The 20,583-nt window shown below is 39.7% G+C and overlaps 1 protein-coding gene and 1 non-coding gene across 4 annotated transcripts in view; both read left to right on the top strand.

Annotated features, from left to right (window-relative positions):
- Nucleotides 1-8,540, top strand: part of ZNF569 (zinc finger protein 569) — a 59,320-nt gene extending 50,780 nt beyond the window's left edge. For all 3 annotated transcript variants that reach the window (XM_017506421.2, XM_017506422.2, XM_017506419.2), the window contains exon 6: nucleotides 5,246-8,540. In XM_017506421.2, the coding sequence (XP_017361910.1) occupies nucleotides 5,246-7,068 (1,823 nt within the window). In that variant the 3' untranslated portion in view covers nucleotides 7,069-8,540. The remainder of the gene's footprint in view (nucleotides 1-5,245) is intronic.
- A 10,782-nt stretch (nucleotides 8,541-19,322) lies between these two features.
- Nucleotides 19,323-19,427, top strand: LOC119467960. The gene has a single exon (XR_005196595.1). It is a non-coding gene; the product is annotated as a U6 spliceosomal RNA (small nuclear RNA).
- The last annotated feature ends 1,156 nt before the right edge of the window (nucleotides 19,428-20,583 follow it).

Here is a 20,583-nt window from a genome sequence, read left to right as displayed (position 1 = left end):
TGATCCACCCGCCTCGGCCTCCCAAAGTGCTGGGATTACAGGCTTGAGCCACCGCGCCCGGCTGCAATCTTGTGATTAAATGTTCATGGATAAGGATTACTTTTTATGGGTGAACAAAGAAAGTCATTTCTTTAAAATCTACTCCTTTGAAGATGCTAGGCACACTGTGGAAATCAGTGATTCAGAATATTCCATAAATGTAATCGATAAAGCAGTGGTAGGATTTGAGAGGAGTGACTACAATTTTGAAAGAAGTTCTGTGCGTAGAGTTCTATCAAACAACATCACATGCTACAGAGAAACTTTTTGTGAAAGGAAAAGTCAATCAGTGTTGACTTGTTATTTTAAGAAACTGCAACAGCCACCCCAACTTTATGCAATCCCCCTTTGATCAGTCAACAGCCGTCAACATTGAGGAAGATCGCCTACCAACAAAAAGATTATGACTCACTAAAGGTTCAGACTATCGTTAGCATTTTTTAGCAATATTTTAAAATTATGGTATGTACTTTTTTTGTGTGAGGTGGAGTCTTGCTCTTTCCCCAGGCTGGAGTGCAATGGCACGATCTCAGCTCACTGCACCCTCCACCTCCCAAGTTCAAGTGATTCTCCTGCCTCAGCTTCCCAAGTAGCCAGGACTACACGCACTTGCCACCATACCCAGCTAATTTGTATTTTTGGTAGAGACAGGGTTTCACCATGTTGGCCAGGATGGTCTCGATCTCTTGACCTTCTGATTTGCCTGCCCTCAGCCTCCCAAATTGCTGGGATTACAGGTGTGAGCCACCACGCCCCGCCATACAATGCATGTCTACGTAATAGACTATAGTATAGTATTAACTTTTTTTTTTTTTTGACACGGAGTCTCACTCAGTCGCCCAGGCTAGAGCACAGTGGTGCGATCTTGGCTTACTGCAACCTCTGCCTCCAGATTTCAAGCAATTCTCCTGCCTCAGCCTCCCAGTAGCTGGGATTACAGGCACCTGCCACCATGCCTGGCTAATTTTTTGTATTTTTAGTAGAGACAGGGTTTCACTATGTTGGCCAGGCCAGTCTCAAACCCATTACCTCAAATGATTTGCCCACCTCAGCCTCCCAAATTGCTGGGATTACAGGCATGAGCCACCACACCTGGCCAACATAACTTTTATATGCACTGGAAAACAAAGTTATGTAACATACTTTATTGTGGTGGTGTAGAATTGAACCCACAATATCTTTGAAGTATGCCTATGTTTCTATTTTGAATTATAGATTTTATCTTTTTTTATATTTGTTGTAATACATTTAGTCAAGATTATCATATATGTAAACTATCAATAAACAGACAACCTACAGAATGGGAGAAAATATTTGCAAACTATGCATCTGACACAGGCCTAATGTCCAGCATCTATAAGGAACTTAAATTCAATATCACTGATGGTTAGAGAAATGCCAATCACCATAATGAGATACCATCTCACACCAGTCATAATGGCTATTAATTCAAAAAGATAACAGATGCTGGCAGAGAGGAGGAAAGTTCCATTTTCCCTTTGGAAGTAAGCTGCAATAGGAACTGAATATGTTAGCCTTAAGTATGTAGACTTTTGCTTATTCTCCTTGTTTGAGCCACTTTATTTTCTCTGAATTCCTCTGCCTGGTGTTCCTGACTTTAGAGTCTGTCTGGTTGCATTTCTCCAGAAGCAGAGAGTAGTCTCCCATCTTCTCTAGGGTAAAGGAGTGATAGACACCTCATTGCACAATGCAAGTAATTGTTTGCCTTATAGACTTCCATTCAGTTTGCTTGTTTTTTAGGGCCCCTGTTCATTTCCATCTTTCAAGGTACATGATTTCTCTAATTTCTCAGCCTTTCTTTAGTTACATAGTAGGAACTTGCTTTGTGACATCTTCGTCTGCAGGCACATGGGTTGCAGCATTCTCAGCACTTCTGTTAGGTAACAATCCTTTCATCTTCCATCTGCTAAAATTACATTTACATCTGTCATCCCTTGTTGTCTGTTATGGTCTTCATCTTCATTTAAGCCTTTTAAATGATCCCTTATAGGTGCACTTTTGGGGAGAACCAGAGCTAAACTCATGTATTTATTATACCATATTTAACCTCAGCTTCTTACTATTTTTTTCCTTCTGATCACTATATTTGCCCCTATACAGTTAACCTAGGTGGGCTTCTCCAGTTTTATGTTCCAGTTGTGTCATCCAGTTTTTAACCTTCCTATTGGTTGTTCTCATTTGATTGATTATTGCAGTATTCAGAACAATATTGCAATATTGTTACACCTGCTCATAGAACAAAACTTTTCAAGTACAAAAGGATATACATTGAAAAGTAATTCTTCTCTTACACATTTTTCCCTTCTATGGTGACAACCCCAGTATTATTTTCCTTTGAGCTATTACTTCTATTTTCAACCATTTTTACTGAAACCCCTTTAAAACTCATAATATTAACCTGTGAATGTCATCTTTATGCAGGTTAATTTTGTCTAAAATGCTTTAATCCCTTTTGTGTTAGTTTCCTAGGGCTGCTGAAACAAAGTACCACAAACTGGGTAACTTTAGAAATAACAGGAACTTATTCCCACAGTTCTGGAGGCCAGAACTGAGAAACCTGGAGGGAAGCTTCCTTGCCTCTTTCAGCTTCTAGTATTCCCAGACATTCCTTGGTTTGTGGCAACATAACTCCACTCTCTCTCCATCTTTGCATGGCGTTTCTTCTGGGTCTCTTGTCTCTTCATGTAGCATTCTTTTTATAAGAACACGAGTCATGTTGTATTTGGGCTTACTTTGTTCCATTTTGATCTCATCTCAACGAATTTCATCTTCAGCGACTCTATTTCTAAATGAGGCCTCATTCTGAGGCACTAGGAATTAGGACTTGAACGTATTATTTTAGGGGCACACAATTCAATCCATAACACAGATCCATTTGTTCAAGTCTCTGTGTTCATGGTTTTCTTCATATGGTTTATGGACATTTTTTATTTCTGTATATTTTTCATACTTTTTGTTGCCATCGTAAATGTAGTTTCTAATTCTATAATTTCTAAATATAGTCAGCCCTTTCTATCCATGGTTTCTGTAACTACATATTGAAAATATTCAGGGGAAAAAAGGCAACAATAAAAAAAATACAAATTTAAAATTATATCAGTGATTTATATAGCATGTATATTGTATTCAGTATTATAAGTAATCTGGAGATGATTTAAAGTATACCAGAGGATCCACATAGGTTATATGAACATACTGCATCATTTTATGTAAGGGATTGAGCATCCATGGATTTTGGTATCCATGGGAGGTCCTGGGACCAGTTCCCAATAGTGAGGAATGACTGTAGTTGTTTGTATATGAAAGTTTTTAAAAATGAATATTGATTCATATATAATTTCTCACTTTTCATAATTGTTCAGATGAACTTGATTTTTCAGGTAAACAGTTTTATTTCTGACAAACAATATTAATTGTCCTTTTCTTTTTTCTTTTTTTTTTTTTTTTTTTTTTTTTTTGAGACATGGTCTTATTCTTTCACCCAGGCTAGAGAGCAGTAGTGTGCTTTCAGCTCCCTGCAATCTTGACCTTCCAGGCTTAGGTGATCCTCCCATCTCAGCCTCCCTACTAGCTGGGACTACAGGCATGTACCACTACACCCAGCTAATTTTTGTATCTTTTGTAGAGACGGGGTTTTGCCATGTTGCTCAGTCTTGTCTTAAACACTCCTGGGCTGAAGAGATCTGTTTGCCTCAGCCTCCCAAAGTGACCCACTTGCACTTGCCTATCTTTTCTTAAGTTTCATGCCTCTGATTTATTTCTTTTTTAATTGTACTACCCAGTACTGCAATAAGTGGTGACAACTCATCTTTTCTTATTTCTGACTTAAATGTGAATGCTTCTGGATGTTTTCCATTGAGTAAAGTGCTGGTGTTTCGGCTATACTGTACTTTATTCTCAAATTAAATGTTATGTGTTCCTATTTTGTAATGGATTTTTTAATAGAAAATAGATGTTGAGTTTTATGATCTTAATATCTACAGAAATGATCACTTGATATTTTTCATTTTTACAAATGACATTTTTCATTAATGATTTACTTATAGTAATGTACTTTCTATTATTAAAACATATTCCTGGAAAAAATGTACTCAACTCAAATGTGGTGTATTTTAGATTTAATGTACTTCTGGGTCAATTCTTTTAGGTCATTTTGATGTTTTACATAGAATTTTTTACATTGGTTTTCATGAATGAAATTGGATAGTTTGCTTTTTTGGTATGTTATCTTTGTCAGGTTTTGCTATTAATGTTTGTTTCATACACAAAAATATTGGGAATTTTTCTCTTTTTTTTAAGCAACATTTTAAACAGCATAGGAGTTGTCCTTTAAATCTGTTAGAATTTTCATGTGGATCTCTGGGTTTTTTCTTTTTGTTTTTAGGGAGTTTTCATATTTCTTGTTCATTTTACAGAAATTGGTTTAGATAAGTTTTCTGCAACTTCTAGAGTCAGTTTTGGTAATTTACAATTTTCAGAAAAAGTGCTGAGATTATAAAAATGTATTTTAATAGAGTCCTGCAAAATGATCTTATAATTTTTAGCTTTCTGGTTTTTTCTCTATCATTATTTCTTACTTTATTTGTACATTCTGCATCTCCTATTTATTTACCTATTTGTTTGCTATCAGATCCTTTTTAAAGCAATCAAAGCTATTTCTATTTATAAATATATATGCCTAGACTGGATGTGGTGTCTCAATGCCTGTATTCCCAGCACTTTGGGAGGCCAAGGCGGGTAGATCAACCTGAGGTCAGGAGTTCAAGACTACCCTGGCTAACATGGTGAAACTTCGTCTCTAATAAAATACAAAAGTTAGCCAGGCTTGGTGGTGGGTGCCTGTAATCCCAGCTATTTAGAAAGCTGAGGCAGGAGAATAGCCTGAACCCACGAGGCAGAGGTTGCAGTGAGCCGAGATCATGCCACTACATTCCAACCTGGGCAACACAGTGAGACTTTGTCTAAAAAATAAAACACACAGACACACACACATACACACAACTCTACTCATATTTCCTTTCCTGAATTTCAATCTCAAAACTTCAGTGATAAGAGATTTATGCACTTGAAAATTTTGTTATCATGGGAGACTAGGCCTTAAACCAAGGATCAATCCGAAAATGTTTTTCATACTACAATATTGGAAAAAAATTCATAAGTGATATTTATTTGCAATCTATTTTAGGAGAAATATGGGGAGTTGATGAGCATCAGAAAAGCCAGGACAGACTTTTGAGACAAGTTGAAGAAAAATTCCAGAAAACACTGACTGAAGAAAAAGGCAATGAATGTCATAAGAAATTTGCAAATGTATTTCCTCTGAACTCTGATTTTTTCCCTTCTAGACACAACCTCTATGAGTATAACTTATTTGGGAAGTGTTTAGAACATAATTTTGACTGTCATAATAATGTGAAATGCCTTATAAGAAAGGAACATTGTGAATATAATGAACCTGTGAAATCATATGGTAATAGCTCATCCCATTTTGTCATTACCCCCTTTAAGTGTAATCATTGTGGAAAAGGCTTCAATCAAACTTTGGACCTCATCAGACATCTGAGAATTCATACTGGAGAGAAGCCCTATGAATGTAGTAACTGTAGAAAAGCCTTTAGTCACAAGGAAAAACTTATTAAACATTATAAAATTCATGGTAGGGAGCAGTCTTATGAATGTAATGAATGTGGTAAAGCTTTCATTAAAATGTCAAATCTTATTAGACATCAAAGAATTCATACTGGAGAGAAACCCTATGCATGTAAGGAATGTGAGAAATCCTTCAGCCAGAAATCAAATCTCATTGATCATGAAAAAATTCATACTGGAGAGAAACCTTATGAATGTAATGAGTGTGGAAAAGCATTCAGCCAGAAGCAAAGCCTCATTGCACATCAGAAAGTTCATACTGGGGAGAAACCTTATGCATGTAATGAATGTGGTAAAGCCTTCCCTCGAATTGCATCCCTTGCTCTTCATATGAGAAGTCATACAGGAGAAAAACCTTATAAGTGTGATAAATGTGGTAAAGCCTTCTCTCAGTTTTCCATGCTTATTATACATGTTAGAATTCATACAGGTGAAAAACCCTACGAATGTAATGAGTGTGGAAAAGCCTTCTCCCAGAGCTCAGCCCTTACTGTACATATGAGAAGTCACACTGGTGAGAAACCCTATGAATGTAAGGAATGCAGAAAAGCCTTCAGCCACAAGAAAAACTTCATTACACACCAGAAAATCCACACTAGAGAGAAACCTTATGAGTGTAATGAATGTGGGAAAGCTTTTATACAGATGTCAAATCTTGTTAGACACCAGAGAATTCATACTGGGGAAAAACCCTATATATGTAAGGAATGTGGGAAAGCCTTTAGCCAGAAATCAAATCTCATTGCTCATGAAAAAATTCATTCTGGAGAGAAACCCTATGAATGCAATGAATGTGGTAAAGCCTTCAGCCAAAAGCAAAACTTTATTACACATCAAAAAGTTCATACTGGAGAGAAACCTTATGATTGCAATGAATGTGGTAAAGCCTTCTCTCAAATTGCATCCCTTACCCTCCATTTGAGAAGTCACACAGGGGAAAAGCCTTATGAATGTGATAAATGCGGTAAAGCCTTCTCTCAGTGCTCACTGCTTAATTTACATATGAGAAGTCACACAGGTGAGAAGCCCTATGTATGTAATGAATGTGGGAAAGCCTTCTCTCAAAGAACTTCCCTTATTGTGCACATGAGAGGTCATACAGGTGAAAAACCCTATGAATGTAATAAATGTGGAAAAGCCTTCTCCCAAAGCTCATCCCTTACTATACATATACGAGGACACACAGGTGAGAAACCCTTTGACTGTAGTAAATGTGGAAAAGCCTTCTCTCAAATCTCATCTCTTACACTTCATATGAGAAAACATACAGGTGAGAAGCCCTATCACTGTATTGAGTGTGGCAAGGCTTTCAGCCAGAAGTCACACCTTGTTAGACACCAGAGAATTCATACTCATTAGAACCCTATGAATATGTGAACATGGCAAAGCTTTCTGAAGGAATTAACACCTCATTGCATATTACATGATCATTTCTAGAGTAGAAGCCTATGAATGTGGAATAGCCTTCTGAAAAAGCCACAAATTTATGAAACATTGGAGAATTCTACCAAGGTGACAAATTCTATAATGAAAAAGCTGATTATCAGAAACTTTCAGCAGACATCTTATTGATCATATTTAATCAGCATTCTCATTGAAATCTGAAACAAGATATCTGCCATCAGCATAACAACACAATACTTGAGCTCCTGGCCAATGTATAAAGTAAGGAAAACAAGATTGGGAAAACCAAGAGTCAATGAAGAACTATAAAAGTAACTTTTGTACAAGAAATAGTTAATTAGAAAATATGTTGGTAGAAAAACCTAAGAATCAACACAAAAATGAATTATGAGGTATTTATAAAGTCACAAAACATATTGAAGGGCACAAAAGAACACCTGAAAATGGCATTTTGTCTGAAAAGACTTGACACTGTCAAAATATAATTTCTCTCCCAAATCTCTAAGTTTAATATACTTCCACTGAAAGTTTACATCAGTTTTAAAGAACTTTACAAACTTATCCAAAAATTTTATATGGAAAAGTAAATAAACACAAATAGCTGAAACAAATTTGACAAAGCAAAATGGAGAAGACACGCTCTAATATTAGATATATCACATACTTATTTAAAGCTGCTGTCATTTAAACAGTGTGTTAGTGAATAAATCAAGCAGTAGTAAGATAATGAGGATCGATACAAAAATCCAACCAGATACAGGAATTCTGTGTCTGACAGTGCTATTGAAATCACTGAGGAATGAATGGCTTATTTAATAAATGGAAGGTTCATAGGAGAAAAATTTTAGCTTTCTACCTTACATATAAAAATAAAATCCAACTAAAGACCAGAATATAAAAAGCAAAATTCTAAAACTATGATGAAAGTAGAATGTATTACTTTAGGGTAAAGGATTTCTTTAAAAGCACATAAACATGGAATAGTCCATTGAATTTTGGTGTACTGGCCTCACAGGCACCTACAAATGTACACAAAGAGATACAGATCACCGTGTTCCTGAACCATGGTTTGTACTGCCCACAATTGGATATAACAAATTTTTATCAACTGTGGAACAGATGAATACATTTGATTATTTCTGTGATAAAATACTATACAGAATTTAGAGAGAAACAAAATCTACATATAGTTACATGGATAGATTACAATATATAATATTGAGAGAAAAAATTAAAGTGCATAACAGAACACAGTATAACATTTGTATCATTTAATAACGTTGTGGAAAGAACAGTACTATATATTGGTCATGGATCCATATACAACATTGGTTGCCTTTTGGGACGTGGAAAAGGTTTGGTGGGAGTTGTTATATTTATCTGTAATATTTCTTTAATAAAAGAGTAAAAGCAAATATAACAGTGGTGACAAAGCTGGTTGTCCAAATTAATTATATCAGTTTTTAAATTTTTTTTTCTTGCCTTTTTTTTTTCCTAATTTCTCTAAAATAATCAGATGGATGGGGGAAACCTGGGCCTGGAGAAACAATCTTAAAATGGCTTCTTAATCTTGATAAGATCCTAACATTTACAGAAAATTCTCTTTACACAAAACATGCCTGACAAGGTATTATTTTGTTTACTGTCTCTTCATGTTAATTGGAATAATAAAATCAGCAATACTTTAGCATTTATTTCAGGGAATTTTTAATTTCATCCTAAATTTTTTTTCTGGTTCAAAGGCACATAGGAACAAAACAATTATTATTGGGATAACTGACTATCCATTTGGGGAAAAAAAATCTACCTTCATTTGGGTTGGCTTTGGAGTGTGGGAAAGAGACCATTCATGCATACTATAAAATGTGGTTTACATTCTAATATGTCAAGCCAAGGATAGTTACTGGTGTTAGAGTAGGAGCAATTGCTATATATGTCAACAAAACTTGCTTTATTTCTGGATCAATAAGTGGGGATGCAGATGCTGGTGATTTTATGTATGCCAGGTAAGGGCCCAGTGGAAAGTGAAAAATTCACTTCATCCTGTTCCACAGATGTTTTATATGCAGGCCTCTCATATAATTATGTTGCAGCCAGGCACAGTGGTGACTCACACCTATAATCCCAGCACTTTGGGAGGCCAGGGCAGGCGGATCATTTGAGGTCAGGAGTTTGACACCACCCTGGCTGACATGGTGGAAACCTGTCTCTACTAAAAGTACAAAAATTAGCTGGGCGTGGTGGCATTTGCTTGTAATCCCAGCTGGCTGGGAGGCTGAGGCATGAGAATCACTTGAACCTGGGAGGCAAAAGTTGCAATGAGCCGACATCATGCCACTGCACTCCAGCCTGGGCGACAGAGTGAGACTCCATCTCAAAAAAAAAAAAAAAAAATGTTTCCTCCAATTTCATTTTCTGTGAATAGTCTATTCATATATTATCTCTGTTTTTTTCTACTAGAACTTTAAAAAATGTTTTTCTTAGAAACAATTATAGATTTATAGGAAGTTACACAAATAATATCCTATGGTACTATTTAGTCCTTGTACCCTACGCCTCGTTTCTCCTAATGGTAACATGTTATGTAATAGACAGTGTCAAATTTAACATAGGTACAATCCACAAACATTATCAGTTTTATGTGCACTTGTGTATGTGTCTGTATAGTTTTACACGGTTTTATCTCATGTGCAGATAAGTGTCACCCTCAACAAACAATATATAAAACTTGTAACACCACAAAGGTCCCTTGTTCTATCCATTTATAGTCACACCCATCTTCCTGTCCTCTCCTCATTTCCCATCCCTAACCCCTGGCAATTACTAATCTATTCTTTATCGTTTTTTCATAATGGATTTTTTTCTTATTTTTTTGTGTTATATTCTGGACACAAATCCTTTGTCAGTTACTTGCATGTTAAAAATATTGTTTTCAGTTTATTTCAAATACAAATTTTAAAGCTGAATGTGAAAATTATATGCTCTATGATACATTTTGAGTTTTTTGTTTTGTTTTGCTTTGAGACAGAGGACAGAGTTTCGCTCTTGTTGCCCAGGCTAGAATGCAGTGGTGCAATCTTGGCTCACCACAACCTCCGCCTCCTTGGTTCAAGCAGTTCTCCTGCCTCAGCCTTCTGAGTAGTTGGGATTACAGGCATGCACCACCATGCCTGGTTAATTTTTTGTGTTTTTGGTAGAGACAGTGTTTCACCATGTTGGTCAGGCTGGTCTCAAACTCCTGACCTCAGGTGATCCACCCACCTCGGCCTCCCAAAGTGCTAGGATTACGGGCATGAGCCACCATACCTGGCCGAGTTAATTTTCTATAAGGAATAAACTTTAGGTCAAGGTTTATTTTTTGGATGTCTACTTTTACAATGCTATTCATTGAAAAAAATGTTTTTTCTCCATTAAATTGCTTGGCCTACTTGTATGCTTCTGAACGTTCTTCCTTTCCATCAGTCTATGCATCTATCCCTCTATCAGTGCCACACTGTCTTGATTACTGTAGCTATGTAGTGATTCCTCTCACTTTATTTTTATTTTTTAGGCAGGGTCTCACTCCTGTCACCCAGGCTGGAGTACAATGGCGCAGTCACAGCTCACTGCAGCCTCAAGTTCCCAGAATCTAATGAGTCTGCCAGCCGAGTAGCTGAGACTACAGGTGTGTGTCACCACACTCAGCTAATTTTGTATTTTTAGTAGAGATGGTTTTGCTGTGTTGCCCAGGCTGGTCTCAAACTCTTGAGCTCAAGGAATCCTCCAACCTTGGCCTCCCAGAATGCTGGAATTACAGGCGTGAGCCACCACACCTGACCTGTTACTTATTTTCAAAATTCATTTAGCTATTATACCTTCTTTGCTTTTTAATATAAATTTTTGGATCAGCCCTGCTTAAATTTTGATCGAAATTGCATTAAGCCTTTATTTCACTGGGTGAAGAATGGAAATCTTTACTGAGCCTTCCACTCCATAAGCATAATATGTATCTTGATTTATGTAGGTCTTTGATTTCATCAGTTTTCATCGTTTTATAGTTTTAATTAAATGTACTACATTTAAACTTAACTGCTTCACTGGATGTGTGTGTTGTGACATTCTTGTTTGTAAATTCCTTTGAATTTTCTATGTAGAAAATAATATAATCTGCAAATAGGGCCAGTTATATTTTGTTCTTTCCAATCAATATGCTTTCTGTTTACATTTCTGGCCTTATAAATGGTCAGTAAACTTCTGGAATGGGATTAAATTTTAAAGCTGACTTCTGGGAGAAAATCAGTTAAGCAGTCATCAAAGGCTAAAACATAAGAGGCAGTGAAAACACATAAAGGGAGGCAAGGGTTGAAAAGAAACCACTGGGTACCATGCTCAGTACATGGGTGACAGGATCATTTGTACCCCAAACCTCAGCATCACACAATATACCCAGGTAAAAACCTGCACATGTACCCCGAGTCTAAAATTTTTTTTAAAGGCCAGGTACAGTGGCTCACACCTGTAATCCCAGCACTTTGGGAGGCCAGGGCAGGTGGATCACAAGGTCAGGAGATTGAGACCATCCTGGCCAACATGGTGAAATCCCGTCTCTACTAAAATACAAAAAATTAGCTGGGCATGGTGGCATGCACCTGTAGTCCCAGCTACTTGGAAGGCTGAGGCAGAAGAATTGCTTGAACAGGGAGGCAGAGTTTGCGGTGAGCCAAGATCGCACCACTGCACTCCAGCCTGGCGACAGAGCGAGACTCTGTCTCAAAAAAAAATAATTTTTTAAAAAAGAGATGATATTTAAAGGAGAAATGGGATTAGCCTATACTAAAGTAACAGTCACTTTTACAGAGAAAATTCCATAGTTTTTAATCCCTGAAGTAGCCTGAGTTTCAAAGAACCTAACTGAGATAGGTAATCTGGGTGGAGCTTTGCTCCCATCAGCCAACAGCAGGAAGGAAGGATCAGTTGTAAATACTATGGGAATCTAACTAGAGATTCCTTCCTGGAATCCCAGTTGAAAACATAGCAACCAGGTAATTAAGGTCTCTGTCAGTTCTCCTGACCTCAAGTGATTGACCTGCCCCTGCCTCCCAAAGTGCTGGGATTACAGGCATGGGCCTGGCAGGCTCTCTATCAGTTCTAACCATTTCTATTGAGCCATGTACACGAATTCAAGAAAGTCCTTTCCTCATGTGTAAGTTCCACAACACCATAAGGGTACACCATGGTACACATGGACATAAAGATGGAAACTGCAGACAGTGGGACTATTGGAGAGCACGCAGAGTGGAGTTAAGAGCTAAAATACCTGTTGGATACCATGCTCACCACCTGGGTGACAGGATCATTTGTACCCCAAACCTTGGCATCGTGCATTATACCTATGGAACAAACCTGTACATGTACTCCCTGAATCTAAAATAAAAGTTGAATTTTTTTTTTTTTGAGACGGAGTCTCACTGTCACCAGGCTGGAGTGCAGTGGTGTGATCTCAGCTCACCACCACCTCCGCCGCACAAGTTCAAGCAATTCTCCTGCCTCAGCCTCCTGAGTAGCTTGGATTACAGGCATGCACCACCATGCCCAGCTAACGTTTGTATTTTTAGTAGAGACGGCTTTCACCATGTTGGCCAGGATGGTCTCAATCTCCTAACTTCATGATCCACGCACCTCACCCTCCGAAAGAGCTGGGATTACAGGCGTGAGCCACCACGCCCAGCCAAGTAGAAATTTTTTTTAAGGTACAACAGCAGAAATCAAAACTGATTCCTGAAGTCAGCCTTGTGATTTTTTCAGGTGTGGCCCATTGTGTGTGCAGGAAAACAGAAATCAAAGCAGCAGTAGGGAGTGAAGTGGGGATCAGTTTTAGGTCTAATCTATAGTATGAAAAGAACATAGGTAATTCCAGTAAAATTCTGATGGTAGAATAGGGTGATAGAATATATGTGCTTTTATGAAATTAAATGAGGCCAGGTGTGGTGGCTCATCAAGCCCACCTCATTAACACCAACAACTGATTATTATAATTTGCACCTGGGACAGAAGTGGCAGTCTTCTGTGGAAATGTCCCAGTCTCTCCTTGTAGACAGTGTCACTCTTCTTACAGGTGACATGATAATGACATCTCCACAGGGAGAGGGGAGCCATAAATATGGTACCCTTGCCTGTGTTATAAGATACCCCATGCACAACCCAGTAAGACATTCCCGCCCACAGTTATAAGCAGCAGAGGCTCATCCAGAGACAGTCATTTAGAAAGTACAACATGAGAAGGCGAGGTCTCTCCTGGAGAGAAGTTTGGATTAGGGCTATATTTTTGGAGCAATAGGTGCTTTCCTCTGCCTTACTTCACGAAATCTCCACCTGCCCAGAGCCCAGTTTACCTGGAATAAACTTGATTGTGTTGTAGGATCCACATAATGTCCAAGAGGAACCCACATCAGACCAGAATGTATGACACGGCTTCACATATCTGTGTCCTAGTTATGTTTATTCCAAATTCACCATGGGATGAAACTGTCTCTCCTTAATATAATCCCAGCCATGAAAGGCAAAAGCCACTGAGCCCTTACTGGCACCACCATCTCTTCTTTTTAATACGATAAAAAAAATCTGCTAATTATGTCAGAACCAAGAGAACTGGTCTTATGCTGAAAATATGATTTGGTATTCAAAGATTTGTTTAGGACCTAAAAATACTTAAATATGTAAAGGATTAACATCTATGAATGTGGCTGGGAGCGGTGGCTCACGCCTGTAATCCCAGCACTTGGAGGCTGAGGTGGGCGGATCACTAGGTCAGAAGTTTGAGAGCAGGTTGACCAACATGGTGAAACATCGTCTCTACTAAAAATACAAAAATTAGCTGGGTGTGGTAGCGCACACCTGTAATCCCAGCTACTCAGGAGGCTGAGGGCAGGAGAATCGCTTGAACCTGGGAGGTGGAGGTTGCAGTGAGCCCAGATCACTCTACTCCACTCCAGCCTGGGCAACAGAGCAAGACTCCATCTCAAAAACAAACAGAAAAAAAATATATGAATGCATACACTCAGAGACACGCAGACTACACGTGTACACATGCGCGTGACCGCTGTGGAACCATTACGCTTGTTTTCTACCCTTTGATAGGGTATTTTGTAATGGCTGGGTTACTCCCATCAGGAAGTACTGGCTCAACTATTTGAGTATTTGTGAGGTTGTGGATATGTGTTGCTCATACTTGTGGCTTTCTAAATAAATTAGAATGGGCCCCTCCGCTGCTACTGTTTAACAAGAGAGTGAAAAGGCAAATGACTTTGTATCCAGTCTCCAGTTCTTAAGTCACAGAGGTAAATAGAACACAGTGTTAATTTGGGAGATTTGTACAATCTTTCCTTCTCCAATTTCCACACTTCTAGAGGAATACAAATAATGGATGACAAGTTTAGAGTAAGCATTAAATATTATTCTTGCTAATAATATTTATATTAGTCAATTTATAAAAGCCATAAATAAATGTAAGATGTGACTGTTTTCTGCAATATCTGAGGCGTAATTACCAGGAAAAAGATGAACAGAAGAAGGGAACAAGTTTCTCCTCAATTTTCTGGATATCTAAACCTAACCTTCTCTCCCTGGCACCCTCTCCCTCTTCTCTCCTCTGATCTCAAAAACATAATACAAATCCTGCAGTTTTGTCTTCCATGAATGTCATCTTGCTTTCAAAAAAAGCATGTTTTTGGCCAGGTGTGGTGGCTCAAACCTGTAATCCCAGCACTTTGGGAGGCTGAGGCAGGTAGATCGCCTGAGGTCAACAGTTTGAGACTAGCCTGGCCAACATGGTGAAACCCCATCTCTACTAAACATACAAATACTAGCCAGGTGTGATGGCGCATGCCTGTAATCCCAGCTACTTGGGAGGCTGAGACAGGAGAATCGCTTGAGCACAGGAGACCACGCCATTGCACTCCAGCCTGGGAAACAAGAGTGAAACTCTGTCTTACAAAAAAAACTATGCTTCCTGAAAACTATCACTCTTTGTGTCTCTGGGTATAGACTCTGTTTACATGTACTGGATACAATTCTGCTAGAGAAAAAAAAGAAATCCATCAGATAATTTGAGTTTTATTATTTACACTATCATCTTCCATGTCCCGAGTTCAAAGAATGGAACTGATTACGTCTCACATTCCCTAAGGCTTAAAATAAGGCCTAAGTTGAGGATTTTAATTTCAAGGTCACTTAGTATTATTTGTAAGGGTGTTTGAAAGAAAGGTTTTTTGGATAATTTTTTTTTTTTTTTTTTTGAGACAGAGTCTTGCTCTGTCACGAGGCTGCAGTGCAACGGCATGATGCGGCTCACTGCAACCTCTGCCTCTTGGGTTCAAGAGATTCCCCTGCCTCAGCCTCCCAAGTAGCTGGGATTACAGACACATACCACCACACCTGGCTAATTTTTATTTTTTTTTTTTTTTTTTGGTATTTTAGTAGAGACGGAGTTTCACCATGTTGGCCAGGATAATCTCAATCTCCTGACTTCATGATCTGCCCGCCTCAGCCTCCCAAAGTGCTGGGATTACAGGCGTGAACCACTCCGCCTGGCCAATTTTTTGGATAATTTTTTCAAGAAGTCTATCTTTATCATTTAACCAAAATGAGTTTGTGGTTAATCCTCTCTGGCCCTACCACTCTAGACAGAACATTCTACCCCTCTCTGAGTACACAGCATTGTCTTTATACACTATTATAGCACTTATCAAACTTAAGTGGAATCACAGGTAGGAACTGTAATCCAAAATCTTCTGCACTACAGTCTAGATACATGTATTCTCAATCGCTGGTTCATGATACGTGTCATTAGGCAACTTTTACAATATAGCAAACCTCTCTGAACCCCGATTTTCACATTAATAAAAGCAGAATTCTATTACTCACCTTACACATTTTGGAGATGCATTGAACAAGGTGGTAAACTTATAAATGCTGGGTCATGGTGGAATCAGCACTGGCCTGTGTTCCTGTGCTGTTCACTTTGGGCATATGTGTAAGTGTGTGACATGTGATGTGTCAGTGTACAAATCAGCATTCACAGAAACAGAACCAATAGAATACAGATACATGTGTGCATGTAAATGTGTGTTTTGTTTATTTATTTACTGTTGATCCCTGAACAACTGGGGGTTGGGGACACTGCCACCATGCAATTGAAACCTGTGTATAACTTAACTGCTAATAGCCTATTGATGACTGGAAACCTTACTGATACATAAACAAGTCAATTAACACATTTTGTAGAAGTATTATACACTGTATTTTTACAATAAAATAAGCTAGAGAAAAGAAAACGTTAAGAAATCATAAAGGAAAGAAGATACTATTCATTAAATGGAAGTGGATTATCATAAAGGTTTTCATCCTCATCATCTTCATGCCTCAGCACCCCACCTCAAATGACCATCTAGTGGATGTTTGTAGTTAATACAAACCCCTTCAATAAACACTTGGTGGACAGCTGCTGCCAGGGCGGACTCTCTCAGAAGAGCTACCCGCTAGCCCTGCTCAGCTGGAACTGTCTGAGTACTTCATTCTCGGCCTTCACTGCAAGCTAGAAGCTCTGCAAGTGGTGCCCGCGATGTGGTCGCCTTGAAGTTATGCATGAAGGAGGAGAGCTCATCAATTTTTGGGGAATCCCGGTAAGGGACAGTCCTGACTCCCATCAGGAGGATGGGATGCAAGCGGAAAGGATCAGGGGATAGGTTATCATGGGTCAAGAAATGACCAAAGAGCAGAAAGTAATTTTTAAAACAGTGCAACAGCTACTTAAGTGCACTGCAGAGCCTGGAGCTCTACACAAGGCATTAATTCAGCAGGAATGCCATTGGTTTCCCGATCAAGGAAACTTAGAGTTACAGGAGCAGATAGGTTGCTGCCTGAAAAAAGGATACGAGCAAGGTCACTTTGCTAGCGTTACTATTTTGACCACCTGGGCACTGGTATGCTCTGTGTTGTATCTTCTGTGTTGTATCCTCTTTACCAAATTGCGGTGAGTCAGACTGCCCATCTTCTCCATCTGAAGGGAATTCAGGAGATTTAACGGAGAAGGAAAAGCAGGAACCAGAACAACAGGGAGAAACTCCTCTCCTGCCTTCATTCCCTTGTATGGGGAATAAGGAAGATATTTTTTCTAGTGAGAATAAGGACAGACCTTTTCCTCCCCAAATGGAAAAGCCATTGCCTTATTTTCCTCCACCCTTAAAGGAACCTGCATCTGTTGGCCCTGTCCAGCCAACAGCACCTCCCATCCCCCTTGAGGAGATTGGAGGCTGCCCCAGGGATGGTTCTTGGATAAGGCCCCCAATCAGCGAACCATCTATATGATCGGGTGGCCAAGTCTCCTCGACAGACTTCCCTGTCGGAGGGGTGCCTCCAGGAGGGAAGAAAGTGGCTGAGGATGACTGTTTTCCTGATAAGCAAGTTCTCACTTCCTGCTTCCAGCATTGGCCTTCCTGGCCTTGTCTTTTTTCTGTTTCCCTGGAGTATAAGGGAAAGTTGCATGCTGCCTCCTGGGCTTTATCTCAGAAAGCTCTGGCTTCCTTGCTGCCCACAGAGGCCTGGCGCAGGAGAGTCGCTAAGATGCCATAGAGTGCCCATTCAGTCACTGGCAGTCTAGGCAAGTTGCCACCTTCTGCGTTTGTGGTGACAGAGCGGAGGCCGAGAGGCACAGACCGAGTCCCGGGTGGCTTCAGGCAGCTCCAGCCCAGTCCTAAGAATCCTCTTCACCAGTCAGGTGCCTCAGTCACTGTGCCCAGAAAGCAGTCTGCTGCTTCTGTGCTGTGGCTTTTCCTACTTCTGCCACCCCTCGCGTGTCTCAGCCGACAAGCAATTCCTTGTCTTCCCTGGTCCCCTGGAGAAAGGGCTAAGAAACAGTCCACGTGCACCCTGACCTTATTAGCCTAAAGTAGGCAGAGGGGTGTGGAGCAGCTAGAGTACAGAGCTCTAGGGGAGAAGCCTGCTAATAAGGGGCACTGTCCCATAGTCGTGTATTAAATGCTAACTAGGCTGAGGAGGACAAGCTTTCCAGCTGCTGTCATCTTCAGAACCTGTGGCGGGAAACTTCAAAGCAGACCCTATGCTGCATGTCTGCTCCTCCCCTGAGCCTCTCTGCTTGGGGATAGTAAGAATAATAAAAAGCCCAGTATGTTTTCAGTGCCTTACCCAACAGGGCTGGCTCCAAGCGTCGGTGGCCTGGGGCGGGGGTGGGGGGGGGTTGGTTTACCCTCTTGCCTCCTGGCTCCGCACACACATACATGCACTTTACCACCTGGTCTTTCTCTGGCCTCTTGCTGCCACTTGTAGTATAAGGGCAGCAGGAGGCAGGCTGTTAAAACAGAGGCTGCCCAAGGAGCCCAGGGCAGGGGAAAGCAGCTCACTTCCAAGACATTCTAGCTAACAGCAAATCCAAGAAAATGGCCAACACCTAAAGATATTTAAAAATGTTTTTGGGGTTTTCTGTTGTTGTTGTTGTTTTTTTTTTAAACACACTTAAGCTAACTCAATATAGGTTTGTTATCCTGGTGACTTGCAGTCTCATTCCAATAACTTTCAAGGGCCAAAATATGGTTAAAATTCACTTAAGGCCAGGCGTAGTGGCTCACGCCTGTAATCCAAGCATGTTGGAGGCCAAGGCGGGTGGATCACCTCAGGTCAGGAGTTCAAAACCAGCCTGACCAACATGGTGAAACCCCGTCTTTTAAAAAAAAAAAAAAAAAAAAAAAGAAAAAAAAGAAATTTGGATTTCTTTTTCTTTTTATAGGCAACAGCTAACTCAATGCAGGTTTATTATCCTGGCAACTTTCAAGAAAAAAAAAAAAAAAAAAAAAACTGACTTAAAATATCCATCCCTTCCATGCCTTAGTTTAATAGGTAGGCTTTATCTTTTGTCATTTCTGTACTTTATGAGCTATTTACCTGTCTCATAACCCCTCTAAACATAGACAAAAGACCACAGACTTAATAGCTTCTCTTCTCATAAAGGGGCACCGATGTTGCATCCAATTGTCGAGATATAACCCTGCTACTCTTTTCCTACCAATAAGCGAGGAACAATTTCAGACTCTCCTAGCTCGTGATCTTGATTGGCAAGTGGCAATAGCTGACTTTATTGGTAATATCAGCTTCCATTTACCAGCCTTGAAGCTCCTGAATTCTTTACAAACTATGCCTGTTAAAATGTATCTATTGTTGTGCTGGCTTCAGCAGCACACTTACTAAAATTGGAACGATACAGAGAAGATTAGCATGGCCCCTGCGCAAGGATGACGCAAATTCATGAAGAGTTCCATATTTTTTATGCAGCCATAAAAATGGATGAATTCATGTCCTTTGCAGGGACATGGATGAAGCTGGAAACCACCAGTCTCAGCAAACTGACACAAGAACAGAAAACCAAACACCGCATGTGCTCACTCGTAAATGGGTGTTGAACAATGAGAACACATGGACACAGAGAGGGGAACATCACACACTGGGGCCTGTGAGGGGGCCGGGGGTGGACTAGGGAAGGTATAGCAAGGGGTGGGGGGATTGGGGAGGGATAACATTAGGAGAAATACGTAATGCATATGACAGAGTGATGGATGCAGCAAACCACCAAGGCACGTGTATACCTATGTAACAAGCCTGCATGTTCTGCACATGTACCCCAGAACTTAAAGTATAATTTTAAAAAAAATTTACCAGATCATCTGTGACAATAAACCCTTTAGAAGCAAGAAAAAAAAATTACCTATTGTTGTCTCTAAGCCCTTGCTTCATGCAACTACTGTCTCTACAGAGGGTTCAAAAAAAAAAAAACTGAAAAGACAGCTACAGTGTAGCAAGATGCCATGCAAAACTGGCAATACAAAATCCAGGAACATTTTTAAACTACGCAACAGGTGGAGTTAGGTGCCCCAATGGCTTTACAAGCTTTTCCTCACCGAGACATAAATAGAGTTAGCATTACTCACTTAGATCTTGCACATGTGAAGGGCATTACTAGTGAATCTTTACCAGCCTCATTTCTTACCGCACAGGAGCTCCTCTGTGCCCATCAGCACCCTCTTTACATCCCCCATATTCGCTCTCATTCTCGGTTACCTGGTCCCTTATCAGAAGGGAACGCTTGAGCTGATGCTCTGGTACAACCACAGATGTGGTTTGCAGACTTTCCTGCATTTTGCCAGCTCAAGTTGATCATGCTTTTTTTCAGCAGAACACTCGCAGTCTTAATAGTTTCATTTAACACTTGTCCAAGCTCGCATGATTATTAAAACTTGTCCTGATTGCCAATGGCATTCTCTCTCTTCTTTTCCTTAGGGCTTGGTGCCAACCCACAGTAGCAGCAGGAGGTGGTATGAAATTATTATAGGAGACAGATTTTGGATGGTACCATAATGGTCAGTGCATGTCATGATCTATTTGTCAAAATCTACAGACTGTACAACACCAACAGTGAACCTTATG

Source organism: Cebus imitator, unplaced genomic scaffold (genome assembly GCF_001604975.1).
Source record: "Cebus imitator isolate Cc_AM_T3 unplaced genomic scaffold, Cebus_imitator-1.0 Scaffold356, whole genome shotgun sequence".
NCBI classification, from domain to species: domain Eukaryota; kingdom Metazoa; phylum Chordata; class Mammalia; order Primates; family Cebidae; genus Cebus; species Cebus imitator.
This window is presented reverse-complemented; position numbering and strand designations above follow the sequence as displayed.